Here is a 23,802-nt window from a genome sequence, read left to right as displayed (position 1 = left end):
GACCAACATTTTGGGTAAAAAATTTTTTTTTTAATTTTGGTCGACATAGTATAGTATGACGTTTTCGTAAAATTTTGGACCAAAAATTGTGGGTAAAACATTTTTTTTCACATTTTGGACGAAATAGTATAGTATGACGTTCTTGTCAAATTTTGGACCAAAGATTTTGGGTACATTTTTTTTTCAAATTTTGGACGAAATAGTATAGTATGACCTTTTTTTTCAAATTTTGGACCAAAAATTTTGGGTAAAATTTTTTTTTTCACATTTTGGGCGACATAGTGTAGTATGATTTTTGTAATAGTGTTGATTTATAAAGTGGAAATGCTGGTCCTCACTTAGTCTGCAACTCGGTCCTCAGTATGCAGCAAGTACATGAGTTTTAGTGTTTTCTTATATTTTTCTTATATGTGAATATTTTCTGGTTTCTTTGCTCCGTGTTGCAAAGAAATCATTAAAACAGAATTTTGGTTTGTGGACAAAAAAAAAAGACACGTTTCGAAAACACAGATCTATGTTTTTTGGACCAAACAACTAACCGATTAATTGAGAAACTTATCAATAATCTTTAGTTGTCGCCCTAAAAGCAACACCCACAAGTTATTTCACACGCGTGCAGTTAGTTGTGTGAGCGCTGCAGAATCACAATGCCTGATCTTTGCTTTTGGACTGAATGAATCCCTGGATCTTAGTCCTTTTCTGTGATGTATTAAATGTTGTGTATGAATTGGTCTCTATCTCTTTGCAGGTAAATTGGCTATAAAATATAGAAAGAAAAGCAGCTATATCCCATTCTCCCCTCTAGTGATTCAGTAGGTTTTCATATCATAAGTCCTATTGTTATTTTTTAGCTTAATAGTTTCTACCCAGATGCTGCCCCCCAAAATAAAGTATATTTTTAGTTTTTTAGCTCAGCTGTGAGTGTGAACACGTGTCCAGTTGAGCTGAACAAACCTGCGGAAGCCACAGGCGAAACACATTGTTCATTCATGAATAAATCCAAGTAAAGTCAAAGGCTTTCATCGTTGTGTTTATATTTCAGGAGGAGTTGTTAGAAATGTCCCTGACTTTTAACTTCCTGAAAGACATCATCACACTGTAAAGGAAGCAGCTGGGATATTATTCACAATGCTTTTGTAATCTCTGTATATCTCTGTAACTCTGAGCCAACGTCTGGTTTTTAAAAACAAAACAGTGTGCAGAGGAGCAGTTAAATCTCTTTCTTAGATTTAACATCGTTTATGAATTCCTATTGTAACTTACACACTTGATACGTGACACATATATCCTCCATTTATGCTGTATCATTATCTTTTAGATGATTTATCAAAGTGGACATGAACCTAAGCCCTAATATTTCAACCTGCCACAGCTCATGTGTTTTAAACGATGATCGATCTTGTGTCTGTTTCAGAGCAAAGACGAGAGTCGAGCAGGTGGTCAGATGGTGAAGCTGTCCAAGATGAACGGAGTGAAGAAGATTGAGGATGAAGAGGAAAGAAGAGAGATGATCACTCCTGCGCTGAGAGCTGCACTGACCAAGCAAGGTGAGGAATCTTTGACTGTTGTGTAGGAAATGAAGTGACGCTGGTTTGTGTCACGGCTGCATTTCCTGGAAGAACAACACAAAGAAAGTGGATTTTATACTTTGGAAGATGATGCATAAGCCGTGTTGTTTCTTTTTCTTTAGTTGTTTTTAAAAAGGTATTTGCTCTTGATCAAACTCATCGACAGGTTTTACTTCTGTGACTTCCAATCCAACTTTATTTTAAAAACAACAACAGCTGAAACTAAGTGCTATACATCAGAGAAAGATAAATAAAACATACAAACATGACCCAAGAACAAACAATATAACAGTAAAAATACTGTAGAAAGTATAAAAATAACACAAATAAACAGGTCATACAATAAAACTATAAAAAAGATAAAAAACAACGTCTCATACTGGGTCGAAAGCCAATGATTAAGTAGATTTGTTTCTGGAACACTTATCCTCAATGTAAATAATTCATAAATTCATAGATTTCACTGATATTTGCTGGTTTCTGTCCTTCATATAAAAAAGTAAGAGTGAATAACTTTGGTTTTTGAACAAAACAAGACATTTCAGAACAAAATGTAGAGTTTTGGTTAAAAAACAAACATTTTCTGACATTTTACAGACCAAAACGACTAATCATAAAAAAAATAATAATAATCCTTAGTCCTCAGAACTTTGAGATGTCCATATTTGTTTGCTATTGCCAGCCTTTCCTCACGTACAGACCTGAGCTTTAAGTCGACAAACATCCACCGGCAAATTCTGGTACACACCAAAGAAACATATGATTGGAATGTGTTCATCAACTGCTGAAAATGACCTGAAATTGCTTAGATAAAGCTGGTACAAGGTGCACGGTGAGAAGAAGTGTGTCTAATGTATGGTATGGTATGTTGTCTAATGGCACTTAATGATGCTGTGCAGTCCAATTACCCTCTCTGCCTCATTCTGTCTTCACGATGCAGTCCCAAGTCTTCTCTCGCTCTCTCTCTCCTCCCACACTGATACCTCAGCAAAGTACTTCTTATATAGCAGATTTATTAAGAAGATGTGAATTCATTTTGTGGAATTATCCTCCAAGAACAGCTTAGTCTGAAGTGATGATCTGTTATAATGCTGAAAAATCAACGATAGCTCAATAATCATATGATATTTTCTTTTTTTGACCATTGTTTATCTGCAACTGAGGGACAAAAGCTTTGAGGCCAGAGAATCTGATGTAAATGTGCAGAGAATCAGGACAATAAGTGCTCGTACTGTACAGCAGGTGTTTGACTTGCTGGCTCCGTCTGAAACGTTCTATTATTGTATTCTGCTATTTAGTTAATTCACTGCCATCATTTTCCCTAATGATCCCCTCCCCACTGTTAGCTTACACTATAACACTATTATTAGGACTACTGTACGTGCAATTCTTCACTTAATTGGACCAAATGTTCATCTATTTATCTTTTTTTTTATTATCCTGGCAACATTCAGTCCTGGTGGACGCTGGAGGATAAAAGTGTAGCCATTATTTTAACGATACCTGCTCTTGGAAAGATGATTATAGCCTTTATTTCTGGCATGACATGGATGCCAAAGTTAGCGCTGAAATGCTGGCTTTAAGAAAACCAACAAGAGTTTGAACCTTGTTTTCAGCGTGAAGTCGTAGTGTGTTTATACTGAAGCACGAGCAAAAAGCTGTATTTGTACATCATGTTAGCAAGTGATTGACCTTTGATCGACCTTCGAATTAGATTATTTTGATTGGACATCAATTTACGACAAGGTGAAAACCACCTCTGTCGATGTCTGAGCAGGCAAATTCTCCAACAAACATGAGAAAAGGAACTGTGTTTCCATTAAAACAATTAATAATGTTAAAATAACTAAATGTTTGGTTCTTACTATACACAGTAAACGTCCTGTAGACCTTTTCCAAGTCTCTTGCAGTAACTAGGAGTGAGGTTAGAAGAGGACATGTCCTCTGATTAACCAATGCAAATATCAGTTGTTTGAACATAAAGGGAAATATAATCTGTGTGTAATCTATAATCTGTGTGTGCACGCCTTCAGTGGGCCTTAATGTCTAAGAACCATGGTTTTCCTGCATATTAAAATAACATTCTTGACCAGAGGCAAGCTATCTCATTTTAATCTGTACGAGTGTGGGACTGTTTGTCTGCTTTGTATTTTATTCCCTAGAAATAAACTCATAAATAGCCTTTATTAATAAGCAGCAAGTGCAATTTACAAGGGTTTAAAAGCAGCTAAATCGCAAAAAAACATTACAAAATAACATTTTCAAACAGTCTGTTGTGCTAATGTATAGTATCAGAAGGAAGTCTCATTTAAGCCCTTTAAAGAAAACAACATCATCATTTTAGTTATATCTTGAAGAGATAACGTAATACAGTGTTTGTTAAAACAAATTTGAAAAAGCCGACAAGGACTCGTGTTCCATAATCTTATCCTCTCCTGACTGCTGACTTCTCCTTGAGCACTTGCTCGGTGTGTTATTGGGATGTTCTGCAGCTTTTAACCAGACGACTGTGGATGAAAATGATTCTGTGGAAACGATGTCATATACGCCTTTCTGTGTATTAAATATCTGCTGTTTTTGACTTTGTGTAATGAGCTCGTGCCTTGTTCCTCATCTTATCTTTCTGTGCAGGCTACAAACTAATTGGAAGTCACTCAGGGGTGAAGCTTTGTCGATGGACCAAGGTATTGGATTTTATTTTTCTCAAAAGAGACACACTGAACTGAACTGAACTGAAGGGCATTAACTGTTCTTTCTACTGTTCTTGTTAGTCTATGTTACGAGGAAGAGGAGGCTGCTACAAACACACTTTCTATGGTATCGAGTCCCACCGCTGCATGGAAACGACCCCCAGCCTCGCTTGTGCCAACAAGTGTGTCTTCTGTTGGAGGTTTGTAAACAGTCACGGCCTGCATTTGCCGTATGTTACATAACACGTGCAGCTTTCACTCTTTCACATCCATAAATGTCTCTCAGGATAACTGAAAACACACTTCACAGCAAAAACATGCAATACAGAACAAAAACAGACAATGCATACATTTAAAAGAATGATAAATACAACTAGGACTGCATGCAGTCATGATAGGGCCCTCGCCCTGTAACTCATTTACGTCGGTTTTGTGGCTAATGTTCGAAATTCAACATAGTACAAATTGGAACGTTTTTTTCATGTTTGTACGACAAACGTGCTAGGATGAATTCACTCATATATGTAGGGGTGCAAATCGCCAAAATGGACGACAAAATTCAAAATGGCTGACTTCCTGTTGAGTTGAGGCCATGGTTACGGTCGACTTTTTCTGTCGTCTTGGTCTACAACATCTTCCCACCAAGTTTCGGGAAATTCGTTGAAACTCAATTTTGCCCATATTTTCACCTTAGGGGGCGCTGTAGAGCCCTTGAGTTGAGGCCATGGTTACGGTCGACTTTTTTGTTCGTCTTGGTCTATAACATCTTCCTACCAAGTTTTGGGAAATTTGGTGAATCTCAATATTGCCTATATTTTCACCTTGAGCAACGCACGGGTCGGGACTGATGCCGATATCGCATTTTCACCAGACCTGACCTTCATGCCAAGTTTCAGGAGGTTTAATGCATGTTAACCCCTTCAAAATGGCCGGAAAGCCATGGATATGATGAATGACAATAAAGCATTTTTAGCCATAATTTTTCCAAGCGTTTGCAGGTTTACTAGCATCGTATCATGATTTTCCTTCCTCCTTGTGCCTAAAACGCACCATTTATAAATGAGAAAAACAGAGAAGTCAGGTGGAGCTAATGGGCTCGATCATCATTGTGTGGATTTGTGCTACAGCTTTAAAAACAATTCAGTGAAGCGCACCGGTGCAATCTCAGTGTGACAGTTGCTCTGTTAATGCAGATCGTGGAGGTTGGAGCGCAGATAACGTGGTTATCGAGATGGAATCGAGGACTGGAGGAAGGTTTGATAGATGAGGAGGTGCCAGAGAGTAGAGCTGCAACTAACCTTTTTGTAATCGATCAATCTGTCGATTATTAAATGTCAGAAAACGTTGTCCACGAAGCAAAATTATTCAGTTTTAAATAATGATTGCTTTGTTATGTGGAGCAAAGAAACTACATTTTACATGTAGCCAGTGCAGTAATAGTGAATCCGTGTGCTCCCAGGACTCTGTGAGTTTTTACATAATATATTCATACAGAGTATAGTGCTTTTTTTTCCTAATACACACCATTTCCACACTGGTATCAGGAGCAATTTGGGGTTCAATGACTTGCCCAAGGACACTCGCTCTTCCTTCCTGACAGAGAAAACCCCCCCCCAGCAGATAAACGCGGGGGTGTTTGTGAGGCTGCAGTCTATTTTTAAGGCACTTTGACACTTTTGCCTGCCTGTGCAATTTTTCCTCTCCGTTGTTAACCTCATTAGTCGCCGAGCAAGAATCATCCTGTTGCTGACGAGCTCATATTTTATGTGCACGAGACGGGCACACCTGAAGAGGCCACTGCCGCAGGTGGACACTGCTTCATCACGATGTCACTGGCGAGAGACGACGGGGACTTTCACTCCCATCTGCTTCCCGAGCAGTGAAAGGTCGCTGTCTGAATGTGCTGCAGTGAACAGCTTCCCCCGTCACTACAGATATAATGCCAGTATCTTGGGGGGGGGGGGCAAAGCAGTCTCGGGGCACCGGATTCCATTGTTGCAGCAGCCGTAGCAACAGGTGGAGCTGGGTTGTTTTTTTTGACGGTGTAAGGCCAGTCTGTGTCGTGGGTGTGCATATGCACTTAACAGACTGGGAATTTTGCGATGCCTCAGGAATTAGTTTTCTCGCCGAGACATCACACTTCCACAGGGGAAAGGTGTCGTTAACGCGACAGGAGGTGTGATTTATTTTTAAAAGAGTGGGATGAATTATTTCCCTTTATATGTTATTTTACACAGCGAGCGTGCGTACGCTAGGGGTGGGAAAAATAATCGATTCTTCGATGCATCGCGATTCTCTCTAGAACGATTCCGAATCGATGCGGATAAGTTAATAATCGGAATTAAAAAAAAAAAATGTTTTTTTAATTCGCCTGCTGCAACATTCTGTTCGCTTCGCTCGCTGCAGAGCCAGGGTTTCCCCCAGTGTATTATAAGCCTAGCGTAGCGGGCCGCCAGGGTTTGCGTTGCTTGTTTATTTATTTAAAATAGATTTTTTTTATACACCTCAGCTTTTTCTATACCGGGGAACAAGAGCGCACGTTACCCCCATGTAATCCGCGCAGCGCACGCTTGTCCAGGTGCCGATTGAAACCCAAGTCACACTATCAAGTACGTCATTATTACGGTTACATCGTTCTTGTCAATAAAGATATTATATTTAGGGATGCACCGATAATTTGGCGGTCGAAACACAGCTACAACACGGTGGAACAGCACCTGTTAAACGCTGGAAAGTCTCTGCGCAAAAGTGAAACTTGGCTGCGTGCGGCACAGATTATCAACTCCCCGCGACATTGACTTCACAGCAGAGAACATTCTCTCTCTTTGAGCAGTTAACTAAAGACATCAGCTCATCTGATGCATCTGTTATTCCCTTAATTACAGCGTTAAAGAGTCTTCTTTCACAAAGATTAAGACTACGGAGTGAAAACGATGAAAAGTGCCCTCTGCTCTTCAGAGTCTGTCACCACGTTTCACTCGGATCACCTGACCTTCATCGTGACTGTACTCCATCCTCGTCATAAAGATCATTATTTTTATGTGGGGATAAAACACGTAGAGAAATGATCCAGTCTGCTTTAGATCAAATCAAAATCAAATGAGCGCTTGGAGACGCAGAGGAGCGACGAACTGCGCAGGAGAGGAAGAAGAGAACAGCGCAGGGGCGGTGCGCAGAAATAAAAGGGCTGTCTGCACCAGATGAGGCAGATGAGGGGGCACTACCACATTTACATTTAGGTTGCTTTATCTTACTTTTAAATGAGTAGCAAAGTATTAAAGTAAAAAATGGTTGCATCTAGATGCATCGAGATGCATCGATAATCGGTTTAGAATCGAATCGTTGACCTCTGAATCGTAATCGAATCGAATCGTGAGGTGCCAAGAGATTCCCACCCCTAGTGTACACATGCATGTCTTACATAAACAAAAAATTCCGTGGTCTTTTTGTGTTTGTCACCTTGTTAGAAAGATGTTCCTGTGGCTCCAGTCTAACATGTTTATACGTGTGTTTGTGCTAAATGACCCCAGTCTAATGGCTTAAATCGCTCTCGATCAGATTACTGCTCGAGAGTGTTGTTGGCTGTCAGATGATACTTGGTGTGTTACAGCAGGCAGCGGAGAAAGTAGCTTGGTTACAGAATACTGTGATCACTTATCTGTTCAATCTGCCTGCTCCACTTACAGACATCACACCAACCCTGTGGGCACAGAGTGGCGCTGGAAGATGGACCCTGCTGACAAAATCCTGCTGGACGCCGTGGAGAAGCACCAGAGCATGATCAGACAGTTTAGAGGTTGGTGACACATGGGTGATCTTCCTGTTCCAACTCAAATGGTACTAGAAATTGGAATAGAGGGGATGTTTATCAGTGCAATCATTGATTAAAAACATTTTTTTAGTTTTTATTATGTTATTATAATTAGGAATATATGATATAAATATAAACAGTCCTATCAATGTCAGTGTTTCTGAAAGCAAATGTGCTCTGTGATGGAGCACTTTTTACATTAGTGTTTATTATAAATGTAAATATTATATATTTACATTTATAATATAATGTAGATGTGTGTGTTTATTTATATATATATATATATATATATATATATATATATATATATATATATATATATATATGAGTATATATATTTATGTGTATATGTAGGTGTGTGTGTGTGTATGTATATACAGTATATGTGTATATATATATGTAGGTGTATATAATAATAACAATACATTTAATTTAAAATTGCTTTCAAGTTACTCGAGTACACTTTACAGACAGAATAAGTTAAAATTGCACAAAATATATCCAAAATATAAGATCACAAATGAATAAAAAACATTTTGTATAGTCACATAACAATAAACCATGGAAAAAATGTGAATTGTTCGTGTAGAAATAAAGACACAGAAGCACACAAACACAACATCTCAGTCATGCACATCACTACTCACTCACAGCCTCTCGTAACCCTCACGGCTGCTGGAGCAGTGGGACCATCAGAGTGCTGATGGTACGTCTGCTGTGGGGTCACAGCCTTGTTAAAGTACCTCATCTATCACTTTTTCCGGCCGACACACTATTTAATTTCCCCTTATGGTGCCTTTACTGCGTCTCACTTCTCGCGTCCAGAAACTGTCATTACTTTCTCACAACGTGCAACAGTTGTACTACGAGCTCACTGCTGGTGCCTGAACCTGAATGCCACTGTGAAACGGTTTATTAAAGAAGAATAACTGACGTTTTTGGGCCATCTGTACTACTTGTAATTAATACTGCTGGCACGTGGGATCTAATTCTCTGGCTGCTGCTATCGTTGGCTGAGAGCTGCCGGTTGAGCGTCCAAGGCTTAGTGAAAACAGAATTTAGTGATCATCCTGTCGGTGTGTGCAGGCATCAGCGAGCAGATTTTCACTCTGAGCTTTTGAGATTTTATATCAAAACAAGGTGGTGACACGATTATTCAACTTTTTATTTATTTAATTAATAATGATTAGGTGCAAAATTAAAAACTGGGCAATCAGACCCAAATAAACCTGATTATGATTGTGGTCGCCATGCCAACAGGAAAACTGACCATGAAAACAGCAGCCTTGTAAAATCATGAATGCAATGAGTGAATATTTATTTATGGCTGAAGTTTAGACCTGGAAACAAACTGTTTGTCCCTGGATTTTGTGGTCACATGACTGTTGATGTGCAGCCCTTTGAAACTCGAGGCTAATTTGCTCTGCAGACCTCTGTCAGCACAGCGACAGCCTCACAGCGTCGCACACACACACCTGAAGACCATTCCCATCAATCTCAAACTCAGCTTGCCTAGCTGTTTTCTTTTTAAGTCGGCTCGTTGCTTATATCTTCTGATTCCTTTCTATGACTTTGCCTCCAGCTACAGTCATTTCAAAGCCTGTTTTGACCTTCTTTTCTGAAAGCACTGCTCATCCTATCATAAAATAACAAAGCCACTTCATCTATTATATAGAATCCAAAGGCAAACAGACATACAGCGCTGTGTAAAAGTCTCAGATTTGTTGTTTCAGCGATGCTATAATGACCATACAGTATAATTATTTCTCCCTCACTTAGGATAAGAAAACACATTTGTTACTAAGTAGATTATGTGTATAATGGTTTGTGTAGAGAATAATAAAAAGTACATTTTCCATTTGCATTTCAAACTAGAAATTGTTCTTTACAGCATTTGCAATTGAAGAAGTCGGTATGTTTATTCACTACTTAAATATAAAAACAGGCAGTTTAATGCCCTGCTAGTGTCCACTGTCCACATATTCCACGTAATCCACATAATCTTTCCTCCACAATGTTGATTTGTGGCCTTAGCAAACCAGAAAGGATATTTTTGTTGTTGTTGTTGTTGTTGTGGTTATTGCCAATAACAATAACCACAACAACAAGCAAGCACATTGTGTTGTTCTTTAGCTGATGATGATCCTTTAGATACAGATGTTTTAAGTCGTTTTCCTGTGGGCGGAGCTGTTTTGCGGTGTTCCTCCTTTGTTTTATCAGCTTTTACGATCTAATACGTATTATAATATGTTGCAATATAATATTTTATGGATACAGAGAAATATCGCAATATTTTGCATGGTGATACTTTATATCACCTTTGGGACATAAAATATATAATTTTATTTATTTAGTTACAAATAAACATTTAACTTTGTCGTGGATTAGCATTTAAAATAATCGAGTGATGTTTCTGTCCACTAGATGGTGCCAAATGCTCACTCTCGCACTTAATTGTGTGAGTATATCGCGATATATGACTTCACAAATACTCAGTATTTTACAATATCGTATTGTGATTTAAATGTTGTGTGATAATATCGTTTTTTCTTTCTCAGGATATAAATTAAACAAAGAGAAGACGGACAATTATTTCTCAGCAGTATTTCATGTATGTAAAGTCCAGTGGAAATCATAGGTCGGTTATAGTAGTCGTCTTCTCCTTAATCAGTTCTGTGGCTTTTAATAGAACCCCCATGTCTGATTTCACTCCTTGGCCCAAGAGGATGAACTATACAAGAATTAATGGAATTTCACATTACTAATACCTCAAAGATTCATACATTTAATGAGCTTTCAGACACACACGCACACACACACACACACCATCAACCTCAGCTAGCTTTTAAGAACAGAGTTAAGTGGGAGTTCTCCAGGGGGACGGCTCGCTATTTCATGTCTTTGCACGCAGCGTTTGGTGATATGTAATGTGTCCCTGAAAGGCAGCACGCTAACGGTTGCCCTCTGTGGTTCAGGCCAAAGAAAATGTTGCAAACGTATCAATAATTCATCGACGGTTTTATAAAACCACATAAAGGCAACGGTCCAAAGTCTTATTTAATTAACATTCGCTGCATGTCGTCTTAAATTAAATTGCATTTGCTATAGCTGAAGCAATATGACGCAGAATCCCAGTGGCAGAGTTATGAAATTAGTTTGTTTATTCCCTGTGTCTCAGACTTTTGCTGTCTCATACAACATCTCGTTGTTTATATAATGCCAACAGAAAACAGGCTTAGTGGATGTTTCTACATTTCAGTTATACCACATAACCTCCAGTCACCTCTCCAAATCCCAGAGCATTCAAAATTCTGATTCTAATCACTTTCCTTTCCAGTTACTTCACTGATGCTGAGCAGTATTTGTTGTGGCAAACTTTGTCACAAAATTTGCATTTGCGCATGTAAACGTTTCGTTATGCATCTTGGGACAGCGAACGCGCTCTTCCTGGCGCGAAATAATATCTGAAATTGCACAGAATTAACTCCAGAATCATCAGACATGGGGAAATGTACGTTTATTGCAAACTAAAACCGTTTTGCAAGTTAAATGTGCGTTAAAGCCACGATTAAGGTTTTAAAATATTTTGAGAAAGTCTTTTTACACGATGGCGGCCTGAACAGAAGATGCAAAAGTGGCGTCGCTTCTTCTGTTCAGTCTTCTTTTGCGTGCAAACGGTGACGCACAAGTGTGTGGAATTCCATTGGGTATGCATGCCAGGCGGCTAGGTGGTGCTGTGATCCCTGTCCCTTTGGACATGCGGAAGTTTTCACGCCACGCATTTTCATCAGCTACTCCTTCCACAAAGTTATCCCGCCATCGACTAAACCTCCCAGGTCTCGTCCAAAGCCGCCCGGCTCGCCTCCGAAGAATCGGTGCGTCCGTGGAAATAATCCGCCATGTTTGTTCATTTCCCTGTACTGGCGCATGTATGTGACGTAAACGCGACGTGAGTAGATCTGAGCAGAGTTGTGCGTCTTGGCCGTGTAGACGGAAACGCTACGGCGGAGCGTAATCGAGTTTTCCACTCTGGAGGGTGGTTTCAGATTGTTGCGTTCTCGTGTAAACGGGGCCTCAAAACGTTATTGAAATAAACTTCAGGATTCCTGCATGTATGATTATTTACACCTGTGTAGATAAAGTACAGGAGTCATTATTGCTGCCCTGTGGATATAATTCCTATTATCAGCGTACCTTGAGTTTGGACCATATTTTCCTCCTTAACCTGATCAATATGATTTGATTTCTCACTGTTGTAGTGATTTAACAAAGTCTATTTTGCAGCAACACTTGATGCCTGAGGCAGAGCTCTGTGTTGTGTGTTTGATGCCAATAAACTGTAACTTTCATCCATGATATCTTCTGTTCCTGAACTGATATTGAGGAGACTTTTTGTGCTGATGAACACTGAGAGAAGCCAAGACCACCAGTGGATGAGAGAGATGAATTGGGCTCCGAGTCAAACTCCCAAAGCCCAGGCTTAATATTCTCTGTATTGTGTCTTGTGTCGTCTCACTCCTCCCCTTCCCTTCACTTCCCCTCTTCATTTTTCATGAGCAGCACGCAGCAGTAGCTGGTTATTTACTGGGTTGCACTGATCCAAGTCTGGTTGAGTTGACTTTATCTATTCTTTCCCCCCCTCTCCAGGTGTTCCTGGAGTGATGCCCGAGCGCTACGAGGAGGGCTTGGCGGTGAAACACTGCGCTCTGTCCTTGGTGGGCGAGCCAATCATGTACCCCGAAATCAACGCCTTCATCCGCCTCCTCCACTCTCGCAAAATCTCCAGTTTCCTGGTCACCAACGCGCAGTTCCCGGAGGAAATCAGGTAAACGGACGCACCTGTTTTTTTCCTCATCTTTGAGCAACACAAAGTAAAATTCTGTGAATTTCACCTGTGGCAGAGGTGACTATATGAAGAAATTGACACATCAAACCAAAACTTGTCCAGTATGCAGTAGCAGTAAGAAATAAGAAGTTTCCTCTGTGCTTAGGACGACCTGTCCTTTAGCACAATTTCTACATTCAGCAATTATGGTGTAAGAGTGCTGAAACATGCATTCTCTCTAATGACGAGAGGACTCCAAGTGATTAGGGAGTCTCACCGTCTTCTTCTTCTTCAAAAAAGAAGCTTTACCCACGGGAAGTTAGAGTCTCAATAATTCACTTGGTGATTGCACAGATGCTGCACTTATTTCTTTGCTGTCTGTGAATATAGTAGTGCACAGTATGGCTCCCCTGAAAGGCTGCGTTGCGAATAGTAAGTTAAAAAAAAACTTTGACAGAGGAATTCAGCACAGACGTGCACCCTGTGACCTACAGTAAAACTGCTGTATAAAAAATTCATAGACGATGCAATCTCAGGTAGATTCATGTCAGCCAGGTGTACAGGTCACGGCTGTACACATGCCTTTTATTGTTTTGTTATTAATTCAAAGGTGTGTGTGTGTGTGTGTGTGTGTGTGTGTGTGTGGAATGTCAACAATAAAAGTTTTCGACCTTGGGAGAAAATTCACTCAAATGACCCCATAGTGTCATCATCTTTTTCATATATGTGTATATATATATACACACAAAGGTATATTTATATAAAGATATATGTAAATAAATAATATTATATAATTACAATCAGAATACCATGTACTGTTTGTGTGAGCTGACTTTACAAATTCAGTAGTATATGTGTGTGTATATATATATATATATATATACACACACATGTATATACACACATATACATACATATATATATATATATATATATATATATATATATATATATAAAAATAAACGTATACATAATACATATGTGTGTACGTATGTATATACATATGTGTGTATATACATATGTGTGTGTTTATATGTGTGTGTGTGTGTATATATATATGTAGAAAACCAACAGTTAATAGACCCCGATGATTTCAGTCTTGTCAGTTTCAGTCACTGTCCTTTAGACTGAAAATCCTGCTTCTCATGATGAGGTCTGTCCTGGAGTCTGTCAGCGTCCGTGCCCTTTAACCTGACATCTAGAAATATCACTGTGTCTCGAGGCCTCGCACGTTGTCATCAGGACTGGCAGAAACATATTGGATGTATCACCTTACTCGTCTGTCACTCACAGGCTGACTTATCATATATGCCAGTGCAGAAGGTTGAAGGCAAGAACAGCAGCAGGTATCAGCCTTTTTTTTTAAAATTTATTTACCCGTCTGCCACAGCTGCACGGTTAGATTTGAGCAGTTTCAGGTCATTGGATCGATATTTCATCACTGCAGAACTGGGGGGAAAATGATTCATTAGAGGCAGAAACTGAGCTTTCAAACTTTCTGTGTTGTTCCTCGTTTGCTGAATTGGTTATTATTATTATTTCCCCCCCCCCCTCCTCCACAGTGCTTGCATGAGCCACACTGCTCTATTTGGCAAAAGGATTTCACGGCAAAATAGACAAGTGACCGCAGTTTCTCATCTTCCACGTTTTCCGTCATTTTCAGGAGCCTGGTGCCAGTTACCCAGTTGTATGTCAGCGTGGACGCCAGCACCAAAGACAGTCTGAAGAGGATCGACCGGCCGCTTTTCAAGGACTTCTGGCCACGCTTCCTGGACAGTCTCAAGGCCCTGGGAGAGAAGGTAAGCTGTCAATCATAGCAAGAGATTAGAGATGTGAGCTGATGAGCATGAGGTGGAACAGTTTGATAATAATAATGTGCAGCTTCGAAGAAGAAGAAGCGTCTGCTCAGTCAAGTTTACCTGGATAAATCTTGGAAATTCCTTCAGAGGCTGCGCGTCACGAGCTGAAACAATTCGATGACTCGATTATTAATCGATCGCTAAATTAATCGTTAAACTGTTTCGGTTCAAATCGGTTTGAAGCTTTTTTTCGTTATTAAAACAAGATTTCTGATTGTTTTATCTTCTTAAATGTGAACATTTTCTTTGTTTCTTTGCTCCACATGACAAAGAAATCATAAAAATTAAAAATCATTTTGGTGTGAGGACGAAAACAAGACATTTGAGAACATCATCATTTCCAGGTTTCTCAAACACTGATCGACATTTTTCAACATTTTTCTGACATTTTATGGACCAAACGATTAATTGATTAATTGATTATCAAGGAAATAATTGACAGATTAATCGGTTATGAAAATACTCGTTAGTTAAGTTAAGTTGATATTTAGGTAAATATCTCCCTTGTTTGTTACGACGCCACCTACTGTTTCATGCCCTGCATTGCTTGAGGCCTGCGCAGAACAAACATCAAGTCGTAGTAACTCTCAGTGTTGTGGACTGCTGTTGACGTGAGATTCCATGCAGAACAATGAGCGAGTAAAGTTAAGCAAGAGAGCAAATGACGATGTGATGCCTGGGAAATTCCAACATCCCTGGTTCACCAAAGGAAATGACAAAGACTGTCTTGCTTGGCCTGAATTATCTATTAAACCGGACCTAGACCGGAAGTTCCAATTAACGCTGTTTTTTAGTGTGTATCTGCGTCATTACCTTGTTTATGAAGCCCTGAAGGTTCAAAACAAACAGTTCAGCCACTGATGAGAACGCTGTGTTTTATTGTAATCTCGGGCTCAGCGAGATCTCTGAAAAAACCCGGTCCGGTTACGTAAACACCGGTTCTCCTGAACAGCAGATCCTCCTGCTCCGGGCACTAGTCCGGGAACATCCGGTTGCGTACATTGAACCGCAGAAGAAGAATAATGTCCGTTGTGGAGGTGTTTCACGAGCGACAGTGTCTTCTGACTCTGGGTCTGACTCCGGGTCAAAGGTCGTCAAAGGGACTGCGGCGGGGAGTCGTGAAGAAGCTATTTTTAAACACTGTTAAAACAATGTTTTGATAATGAGGAGCAGTGCATCCACTGTTCCAGAGGGGGGAGCTGCACTTCTGAGAGCTGGCGTGCTGAATGTACTGGCCAATCACAAGACTCTGTGAGAGAGTTGAGTCTCAAATCTCGCGGCTGGGAAACACCGTCAGAAAAGAGGATTTCTATCGGCTCGTTTACAGCAACTAGGAGGTTTTTGGCCATAAAAACAAGTTAATGTATGTAAGTCGACCTCCATAACTAACATTTATGTGCAACAGGACCACTCTATGTGAGCTTTAATATATAAAGAATATGTCCAGATCACAGACGACGCTTAACAAGGCTTTATAAACAAAGGTATCCAACTTGTATACATTAAACTTTAAACATCCACGTCCTTTCTGTCTGTATCAGTGCGCCAGAATATTTCTGCCTTTTGGAGAATTCGCTCACTAAAGGTGTTCTTAGATCATCAAAGTGAGGACAATCTAGAAGAAAGTGTGACTCATCCCCAATTTCACCCAGTCCACATTATTCACACAATCTGTTTTGCATGTGTCAGTCTTGTGCTGTGCCTTTTATTCCTCATATTTTTACTCCCTTTCTTGGAGATCTCTGGAAGCTGTTTCAGAAAATACAGAATGAGACGAACAAATAACAGCCAGATGACCATAAATGACTGCACTCGAGTCTGAGACTGTGATTCTGGAAGCTTTTGACCACATCCAAAAATAAACATTTCTATTGAGCTGTATGTCCACAGAAGAGAGGGTAAGATTCAATAACCCTGCAGGTGTTTCCTCACTCTCATCAGGGAAAGTTCGATCACACCGCAGTGAATCAATCCTTTTAACTTCGGTGTTTTCCTCGTAAACCAAAAAAACGAGGTACACCACCTGAGAAAGATCAGGCCTATAAAGTTTCTCAGAGGGAGCGTCTCTGTAACGAGCCAACTTCCTTCTGTTAAATGCTTTAGCAAACAACGGACAAGTTCATTAGCACTCAGCTAGAGGTGCTGGTGACGGCAGATCACCGCTGACGGATCATTGCACTCTAATTGAGTCTAGATTGCCGTTTTCAACATGTAAGTATCGGTATAAGACGAATACCGCTGTCATCTTGGCATTAAATTGATCCGTAACCTTGAAATTAAACACTGACGTCTTTAAGGTTTAAGTGTTCAGTCTCTGTCACTGATGTCTTTTTGGATGCCATTAAAGATCCAGCCACATTAAAGCTGCGGCAGGCAACATGCATTAGACATTATTGATCGATAATTCCATAATTCCTTCTGTAAATTACGTGATCTGACAGATACTCCTCCTCAACCTTGAGGAAATCTGGCTGATTAGAGGAAACCAACACCATAGAATGACACGTTTTCCCACAGGCACTTAAACGGCTTACGATGAATCTCATTATTGTGAATGCTGCTCTAGTCATAGTATCCATTCTTTTAATAATCAGCTCACATGAGAGGCCACTGTTCCACCGAATTTAGGAAGACCACTTCAGGGCAATCAGCATTTTCATTCCAAGCAACTGGAAAATGGAACTCAATCCCATAATTTCTCTGAAGACATGGCTGTAAGAGAATCAATCATGTGATCGTTGATCTTGTATTATAGAACACCAACTTTATTATGGGTTTTGTATGATGTTTACTTGTTGCTGATATTGTCTGTAATGTTTAGTAGGGGTTGGGGGTGAAAGATCTATTCAAATAATCAATCAATCAATATCTTTATTTGTCCCCAAGGGGGCGATTAATTTTGCAGCAGTAAGAGCACACAAAGCACAAATCACAATTATACATGCACGGAACACGTAAATTACAATAAATTACAATGATTACCATCATCCACGATTCTGAATCGATTCAAAATTATTATTTATTTATTTTTTTTAACACAGTTTCTATTTTGAAAAACCACCCAAAACACCAGTTTGTGTTATTTGTACACAGTTTATTTTTGTAACTTCTGGGAGAAAAGAGCCTAAGCTTTTATTTATGCAAGTTATTTTTTTGTACAGTTAACTTTTGTCTTAAGTTTGCATTTGTGTGATCACATTATCTTATACAAACTGTATTGTTTTGATGCCATAATTTGCCTTAACACACTATGCATTGTATCAGTTTTTGAATCGAGAATCATTTGAATCGAGAATCGTATGAATCGAATCGATTTTGAATCGATTCGTGACCCTAAGAATTGGAATCTTATCGAATCGTGGGCCACCCAAATATTCACATCCCTAATGTTTAGTATGCGTTTTATTGTCTTTTAACTTCCTGCTCAGGGACCACAGATGCAAATTAGCTCTTTAGCTAACCCTGGTATAGACCCGGTTCTGTATATGGTCCCTGTCAACTAAACTAAACAAAACTCTATTTTGCAAAATGCATTCAACAGTGTAGATTTGGAAACAGAGGTTATAAACATTCTAACATGACAAAGTCTCTCCTCTGGGTGTAAGTGCTGGTTTCACTGTGCAACTGTATATATCGCCAAACTTGACAGAGTCATAATTCCTTCCCCTTTTCATGAATAAGCAGCAGTGTTTGTGATGTTGTTCTTCCACTTTCTGTTAAATCTTGCCTCGTCCTACTCCGTAAAACTCTTACACGTCACAATAAAAGCACGTAAAACAAACAAAACTAAGAGATTTACGTTGGTGCGTGTTGGATTCTGTTCCTGATGTGAAGTGATCGTAAACGGAACGCTCACAGGTTTCTTTACCTCTGTATTCTGTTCTCGACTTGAAGCTCGTTTTTATGGCAGTTGTACATCTCGGCCGTCTCTCAGTGTCTCAGGGGATGCGATAAAATGTCCTCTCGTTTCTTTGTCCCCAACTGTTTTAGTACTCTGAGTCATGACGGCTATTTCCTTTGATCAACAGCAGCCTGTTAAGAGATGAGTTGCCCGACTTATTGCCTGGTTTATTTTCTAGTTATATATTTGTCTAAATCTGCTGAAATGGCATTTTAATTTTCCGACAGAATTGTGTGATGTCAGCTGCATGAGGTGACAAACAACTTTTTAATCATTTTAATACTTATATTTGAGACTCTGGAGGCCCTTTGAGTCGGCAAAGTGTGATAAAAAGATGACTCGGGAGATAAAAACATGCGATGTTGACTTCCGCACTCATTTCTACGTCACAATGAGACATTCCTGGAATTGTTGTCTCGCGGAGCTCCGCATTGTACCTAAATAACATGAGAGTGTTGGCGAGGGCGATAGTGTCCGGAAGACTGGAAGTCGGCAAAGTGTTCTATTCTTGGCTCCACAGTGCAGCACAGAGTTCTACACAAACTTCCAGCCTCAGAGGATTTATAGTGTAATGTGCCAGCTAGAGTCTGCAAATGATGGCTTTTCCAAATGCTAACTGCTGTTAGCTGCCGAAGCCTCAGTGACTCTGACGTAGTGTCCTGTGTCTCATTTGCATATTTAAAGAGACAGGCACTCAAAAGCGAGCGTTCTGAACAGGGCTGTTTTAGCAGAGTGATTGAACTGCTGTTGTGCTTCATCCTTAAAGGGACAATATGTAGTATTTATGGGTTTATATAACCCAAAATCCACTTTTTATACATATTATGTGCTCCTGCATTGTCTAGTCGCTGTATAATATTCTTCGTTTCATTTTCGTAGTGTTTCAAAAAGTCTTTTAAAATAACATGGTCGCGGGCCGTGGTTGCATAGCCACTGTTAGCAGAGAGACGCCATGTTTCTACTGGAGCCTGTAAGGACAAACCCGAGAGAACAAATCAAGCATCTCTTTACTTGTAGCTGAAGTCCCGCCTCCTCTCTCTCCGCTTCGTCTGCTACGGCCGCGGTAGCTCCGCCCTCTCCCTCGCGAACCTCATCTGCTGACACGGAGAAAGACGACGAGGACGACATTTGACCAGCTGAGGACACCGTAGCGCTCAGGGAAGGGAGGGAGTGAGCAGAGGAGCAGTTCTTTGTTGTAAATTTCAGCCTCTCCTCTAGATGGCACTATAAACTACTTACTTCCCCTTTAAGGTGTTTTGACCAAAGCATGTCACAGACATGTTCATTAGGACACCAGGGAACTAGGTTATCTTGGAGAAATATGGTATAAAATGTCTACTTTAATCCTCCCTCTGGTGGCAGGTGGCTGGTCATAAACCCAGTCTCCTTCATGTTTTTGGATTGGACATTGGCTAAAATAATAATAATAATAATAATAATAATAGTAATAATAGTAATAAAAAGTCACTGTACATAATGATGATTTCTCCAGTTGTGTTTTTTGTGTGTGCCATCCTCTGGTAGCTCAGGTTTTCAGTCGTTATTTCATGCTCTAAAAAACAAGGTGAAATGCAGTGATTGACAGTCGAGTGTGACTCATGATTGGTTGAGTGGGTGTGTTGGTGGGACTTAATTACTGTGTCTCCACTTGGTCACTGCTGCACTCCTATTTAAAATATTCCAGCTCCACATTTGTACAGAGAAAGGAAGGAAGGAAGGAAGGGAGATGTGTTTTTATTCTCGTTTAATTTGCATAACCATAACCATCACTACCGTCCGTAAAGCTCCATGACCAAAAGCTCGTTTTTTGCAAATACAGCACGTGTGCACCAGACGTCTTAGTGAATCTCATGGTTTCCTTTGCACAGTGATACCTCGGAGGGTTGTACAGTGCGTGTGTGTACACACCTCTCCGTGACAATGCCGCCTGTGCGCAATTTGCCAATTTCCAGAAATAAACTCTCTGTTCCCGTCACCTTGGTCTCCCGCTCACAGCAGCTCCATAAGTCTCCGTTTCACGGTGGGCTCCGTCACCATCCTTCCTGAGCACTTACGCCTCTCTGTTCTCCATCTGCCAGCTCTCCCTGCCACTGCTCAGTGGGATTGATAGAGTTGTCCTTCTCCGTATAAGATACGGAGTAGAAGCGGCTTAAAAATACTTCACCTTTTCTGCTTTCACTATCCAATTATCTGCTTCTCTACTGAGCAGACTTCCTGTTATAGATAACCTTCCAGAGACCGAGAGAGAGTTGCACCCTCCCGTTTTCATTCACTCGTTTCTTGATATCATCCATTTTTTATATCCTCTCACAACTCCTCTGTCTTTCATCTCCTTTGCTCGTCTTCTCTTGCCCTTTTTCCTCTCCGTCTCGCTCAATAATGCTATTTTCCTCCGCCACACAGCAACAGCAGCAGTATCCTAAATTCGCACCACAGAGCTTGTGAGCACAGTTCGCTCACCTCCTTATTCACCCATGGAGAGTTCTCTGCTCACACAGTATATTAAGGAGCTTCTATAAATGTATAATATCTTTATAAATGAACACACCTACATTATACTCACATTAACTTGAAAGTGGCTGATCGATTTTAAAAATCTATTGTATTTGGTGCAGTTCCCTGTTCTTTTTGCTCACAATGCTGCAGAGTTCCAGTACTTTGTGGATCTGCACTGGAACTTCACTGACAACTGGAGTAAACAAAAAAACTTTTAGAGGGAACCTCCTTTTTGCCTGGTAAAGGTTTTTGTCGAGCACTTTTGCATAGCACCAGAAATGGAAAGGAAAATAAGTCTAATGGCGCTGGTCCTCCTCACGCTTCACACCACAAACACACAAACCCCAGAAGGTAGTTCACGGTTCCTACGCAGCGTGGAAAAGTATGGAATTTAATTTGAGTAATCTCCAGGTCTGGATAAGTATGGAAAAGGGGAAAAAAGTATGGAAGAATGTTTGCGTTGTTTCCAGACACCTTTTGGAGCTCACGTGTCCGGCACGACACAGGATATGACGTCATTTTTTACGTACTACGGCGACTATAAATCAAGTTTAACGCGGCATCAACGTTAACGCGTGACACGTTTCCATGATGACTGACCAGAAAAAGAAGTGACGCATGACATCGTGTTTACGTATTTTTTTTCTCATGTAATAAAAATATACACTACTCACAAAAAGTGAGGGATATTAGACAAGAATAACCCTATGAAAAATCCATACTACTGTGATATTCTACCAGGCATTCAATTAGAAGGATGCATTGGTCATTTCTTTATGGCAATACCACGACAAAAAAATGTCAATCTCTCAATAACTTGATCCATTTTAAAGTGTCGTCTTGGTCTCGTGATGTCAAAATTGTCGTTGAACCAGAACTTTCAGCTCTTCAATAACAACTGAATTTACATCCGACAGTTGTTGTGATTTTTGTGGTTCATCACCATGTTAGAGAACAGCATGTTATTCAATAAGTACTGACATATTGAACAATTGGACATGTGCATTCAAAAGTTTACAGAAGGTTAACTTCAGTTCACCTGTTAAGGTTATAGTGCATTTTAGGTGCATTATGAAATTGAATCCAAAAGCCAAACATCCCTATTTTTTTGTTGTGTTGAAAGTTTTACCTCACATTTGCGAAAAAAGGTTCTGTGTTTACCAAGAGTTTGTTGTTTTTCTGTACATTAAGAAGTTAAAAAACACTCAACATTCTCACATGAGCAATGGCACGGTTACCTATATAAGTGATTTAAAACTGTTTCATCGTGATTTGTGTCCATATCGCTCAGCCTTAATCTTTCCATAGTGTATAGATAATAATCATAGGATTTGCACAAATGCGGGTGAAAAACTGTGGCTTGGTTTCTTGCAGTTTAGTTTTATGGCTGTACTTTTTATGTATGACATCTGAATATGATTGTTTTAAGAGAAGGATGATGTAAAATGCACCTATTATTATATTATATTATATCACTGTCATGTTTAATCAATCCCTCGCTCCTGTCTTCTCCATCCAGAGGCAGAGGACGGTGTACAGACTGACTTTGGTGAAGGCCTGGAACGTGGAGGAGATGCTAGCGTACTCTGAGCTCATCGCTATGGGTCAACCGGACTTCATCGAGGTCAAGGTAAGGATTCAACTGCGCGTTTACCACGTTTTATTTGCTCTTCTTTTACTCCTCATCTGCACTTCATCTCTTTTGATTTATTTCTACAATCTTTTTGAATCATCTTTGCACCAAATTTCCATCATTGTCTCCTTTTCCTGTAGCCGGGTCTGATCTGATGCGTGTCTTGAGTAAACCTTTCTAAATCGGAGCGTGTCAGAATCACTTCCCATTTGATTTTTTTGTAAAAACCAAATGAAACACTAAATCTGCTTCTCTACCGATTTATCCAGCAAGGGAACAGGAAATAAATAACCTGGTATTTAAGCTCAAAGCTTCACTTTCTTTCTATGCAGGCATCATTTTAATATATCACTAGTGCAGTTTCCGTTCAAACTAGTGCTGGCCACGTCGATGGCGTCGGTGCTAACACGGCGTCAGTGCTAACGCAGCGTCAACGCTACCGCGCCGTTAGCGGCTGCAACGCTAACACGGCGTCAACGTTAATGCATGGTGCGTTTCCATGACGACTAACCGGAAAAAGACGTGACGCGTGAAGTCATGTTTGCGTGAAGTCGTGTTTATGTGACTCTCGCTAAAAAAATAAGACAAAATAAGTCTCTAAAGTAACGCCAAACTTTAAAAACAGAGACGCACATACGCAGTACACGGGTACGCTGGTTATTTGTAGCGCTGCTCTTTTCGTTTAATAAACAGACCGCACCAGTTTGACTGTAGGCGCGCTAATGGAGCTAAAGGAGCTAACGGAGCTAACTAGTAAACGGTGCCTGGACTCCGGTGCCGCAGCACGTAAACATGACGCCACACGTGTCTTTTTTCTGGTCAGTCGTCATGGAAACGCGTCATGCGTTAATGTGCGTTAGCGTTGACGCCATTACCGCCGCTAACGTGCCCAGCGCTTGTTCAAACAATTTTTTTGCTATCGTGTTTTCCTGTTTTTTGTGTATTTTTGGTTTGTTTAATGAGGTCGAAACTTTGTTTTTGCATCAAACGAATACACATATTGAATATATATGCAATAC

General features: G+C 40.1%; 1 protein-coding gene across 1 annotated transcript in view; it reads left to right on the top strand.

Annotated features, from left to right (window-relative positions):
- Nucleotides 1–23,802, top strand: part of tyw1 (tRNA-yW synthesizing protein 1 homolog) — a 69,826-nt gene that overhangs the window by 25,365 nt on the left and 20,659 nt on the right. The window contains exons 8-14 of the mRNA XM_083886328.1: nucleotides 1,415–1,547; nucleotides 4,200–4,252; nucleotides 4,340–4,458; nucleotides 7,945–8,054; nucleotides 12,717–12,894; nucleotides 14,558–14,693; nucleotides 22,670–22,780. Coding sequence (XP_083742454.1) covers nucleotides 1,415–1,547; nucleotides 4,200–4,252; nucleotides 4,340–4,458; nucleotides 7,945–8,054; nucleotides 12,717–12,894; nucleotides 14,558–14,693; nucleotides 22,670–22,780 — 840 coding nt within the window. The remainder of the gene's footprint in view (nucleotides 1–1,414; nucleotides 1,548–4,199; nucleotides 4,253–4,339; nucleotides 4,459–7,944; nucleotides 8,055–12,716; nucleotides 12,895–14,557; nucleotides 14,694–22,669; nucleotides 22,781–23,802) is intronic.

This window comes from Microchirus variegatus (assembly GCF_963457635.1).
Source record: "Microchirus variegatus genome assembly, chromosome: 3".
Lineage (NCBI taxonomy): Eukaryota > Metazoa > Chordata > Actinopteri > Pleuronectiformes > Soleidae > Microchirus > Microchirus variegatus.
Note: the sequence above shows the minus strand (reverse complement) of the source record. Positions and strands in the feature narration are given on the sequence as shown.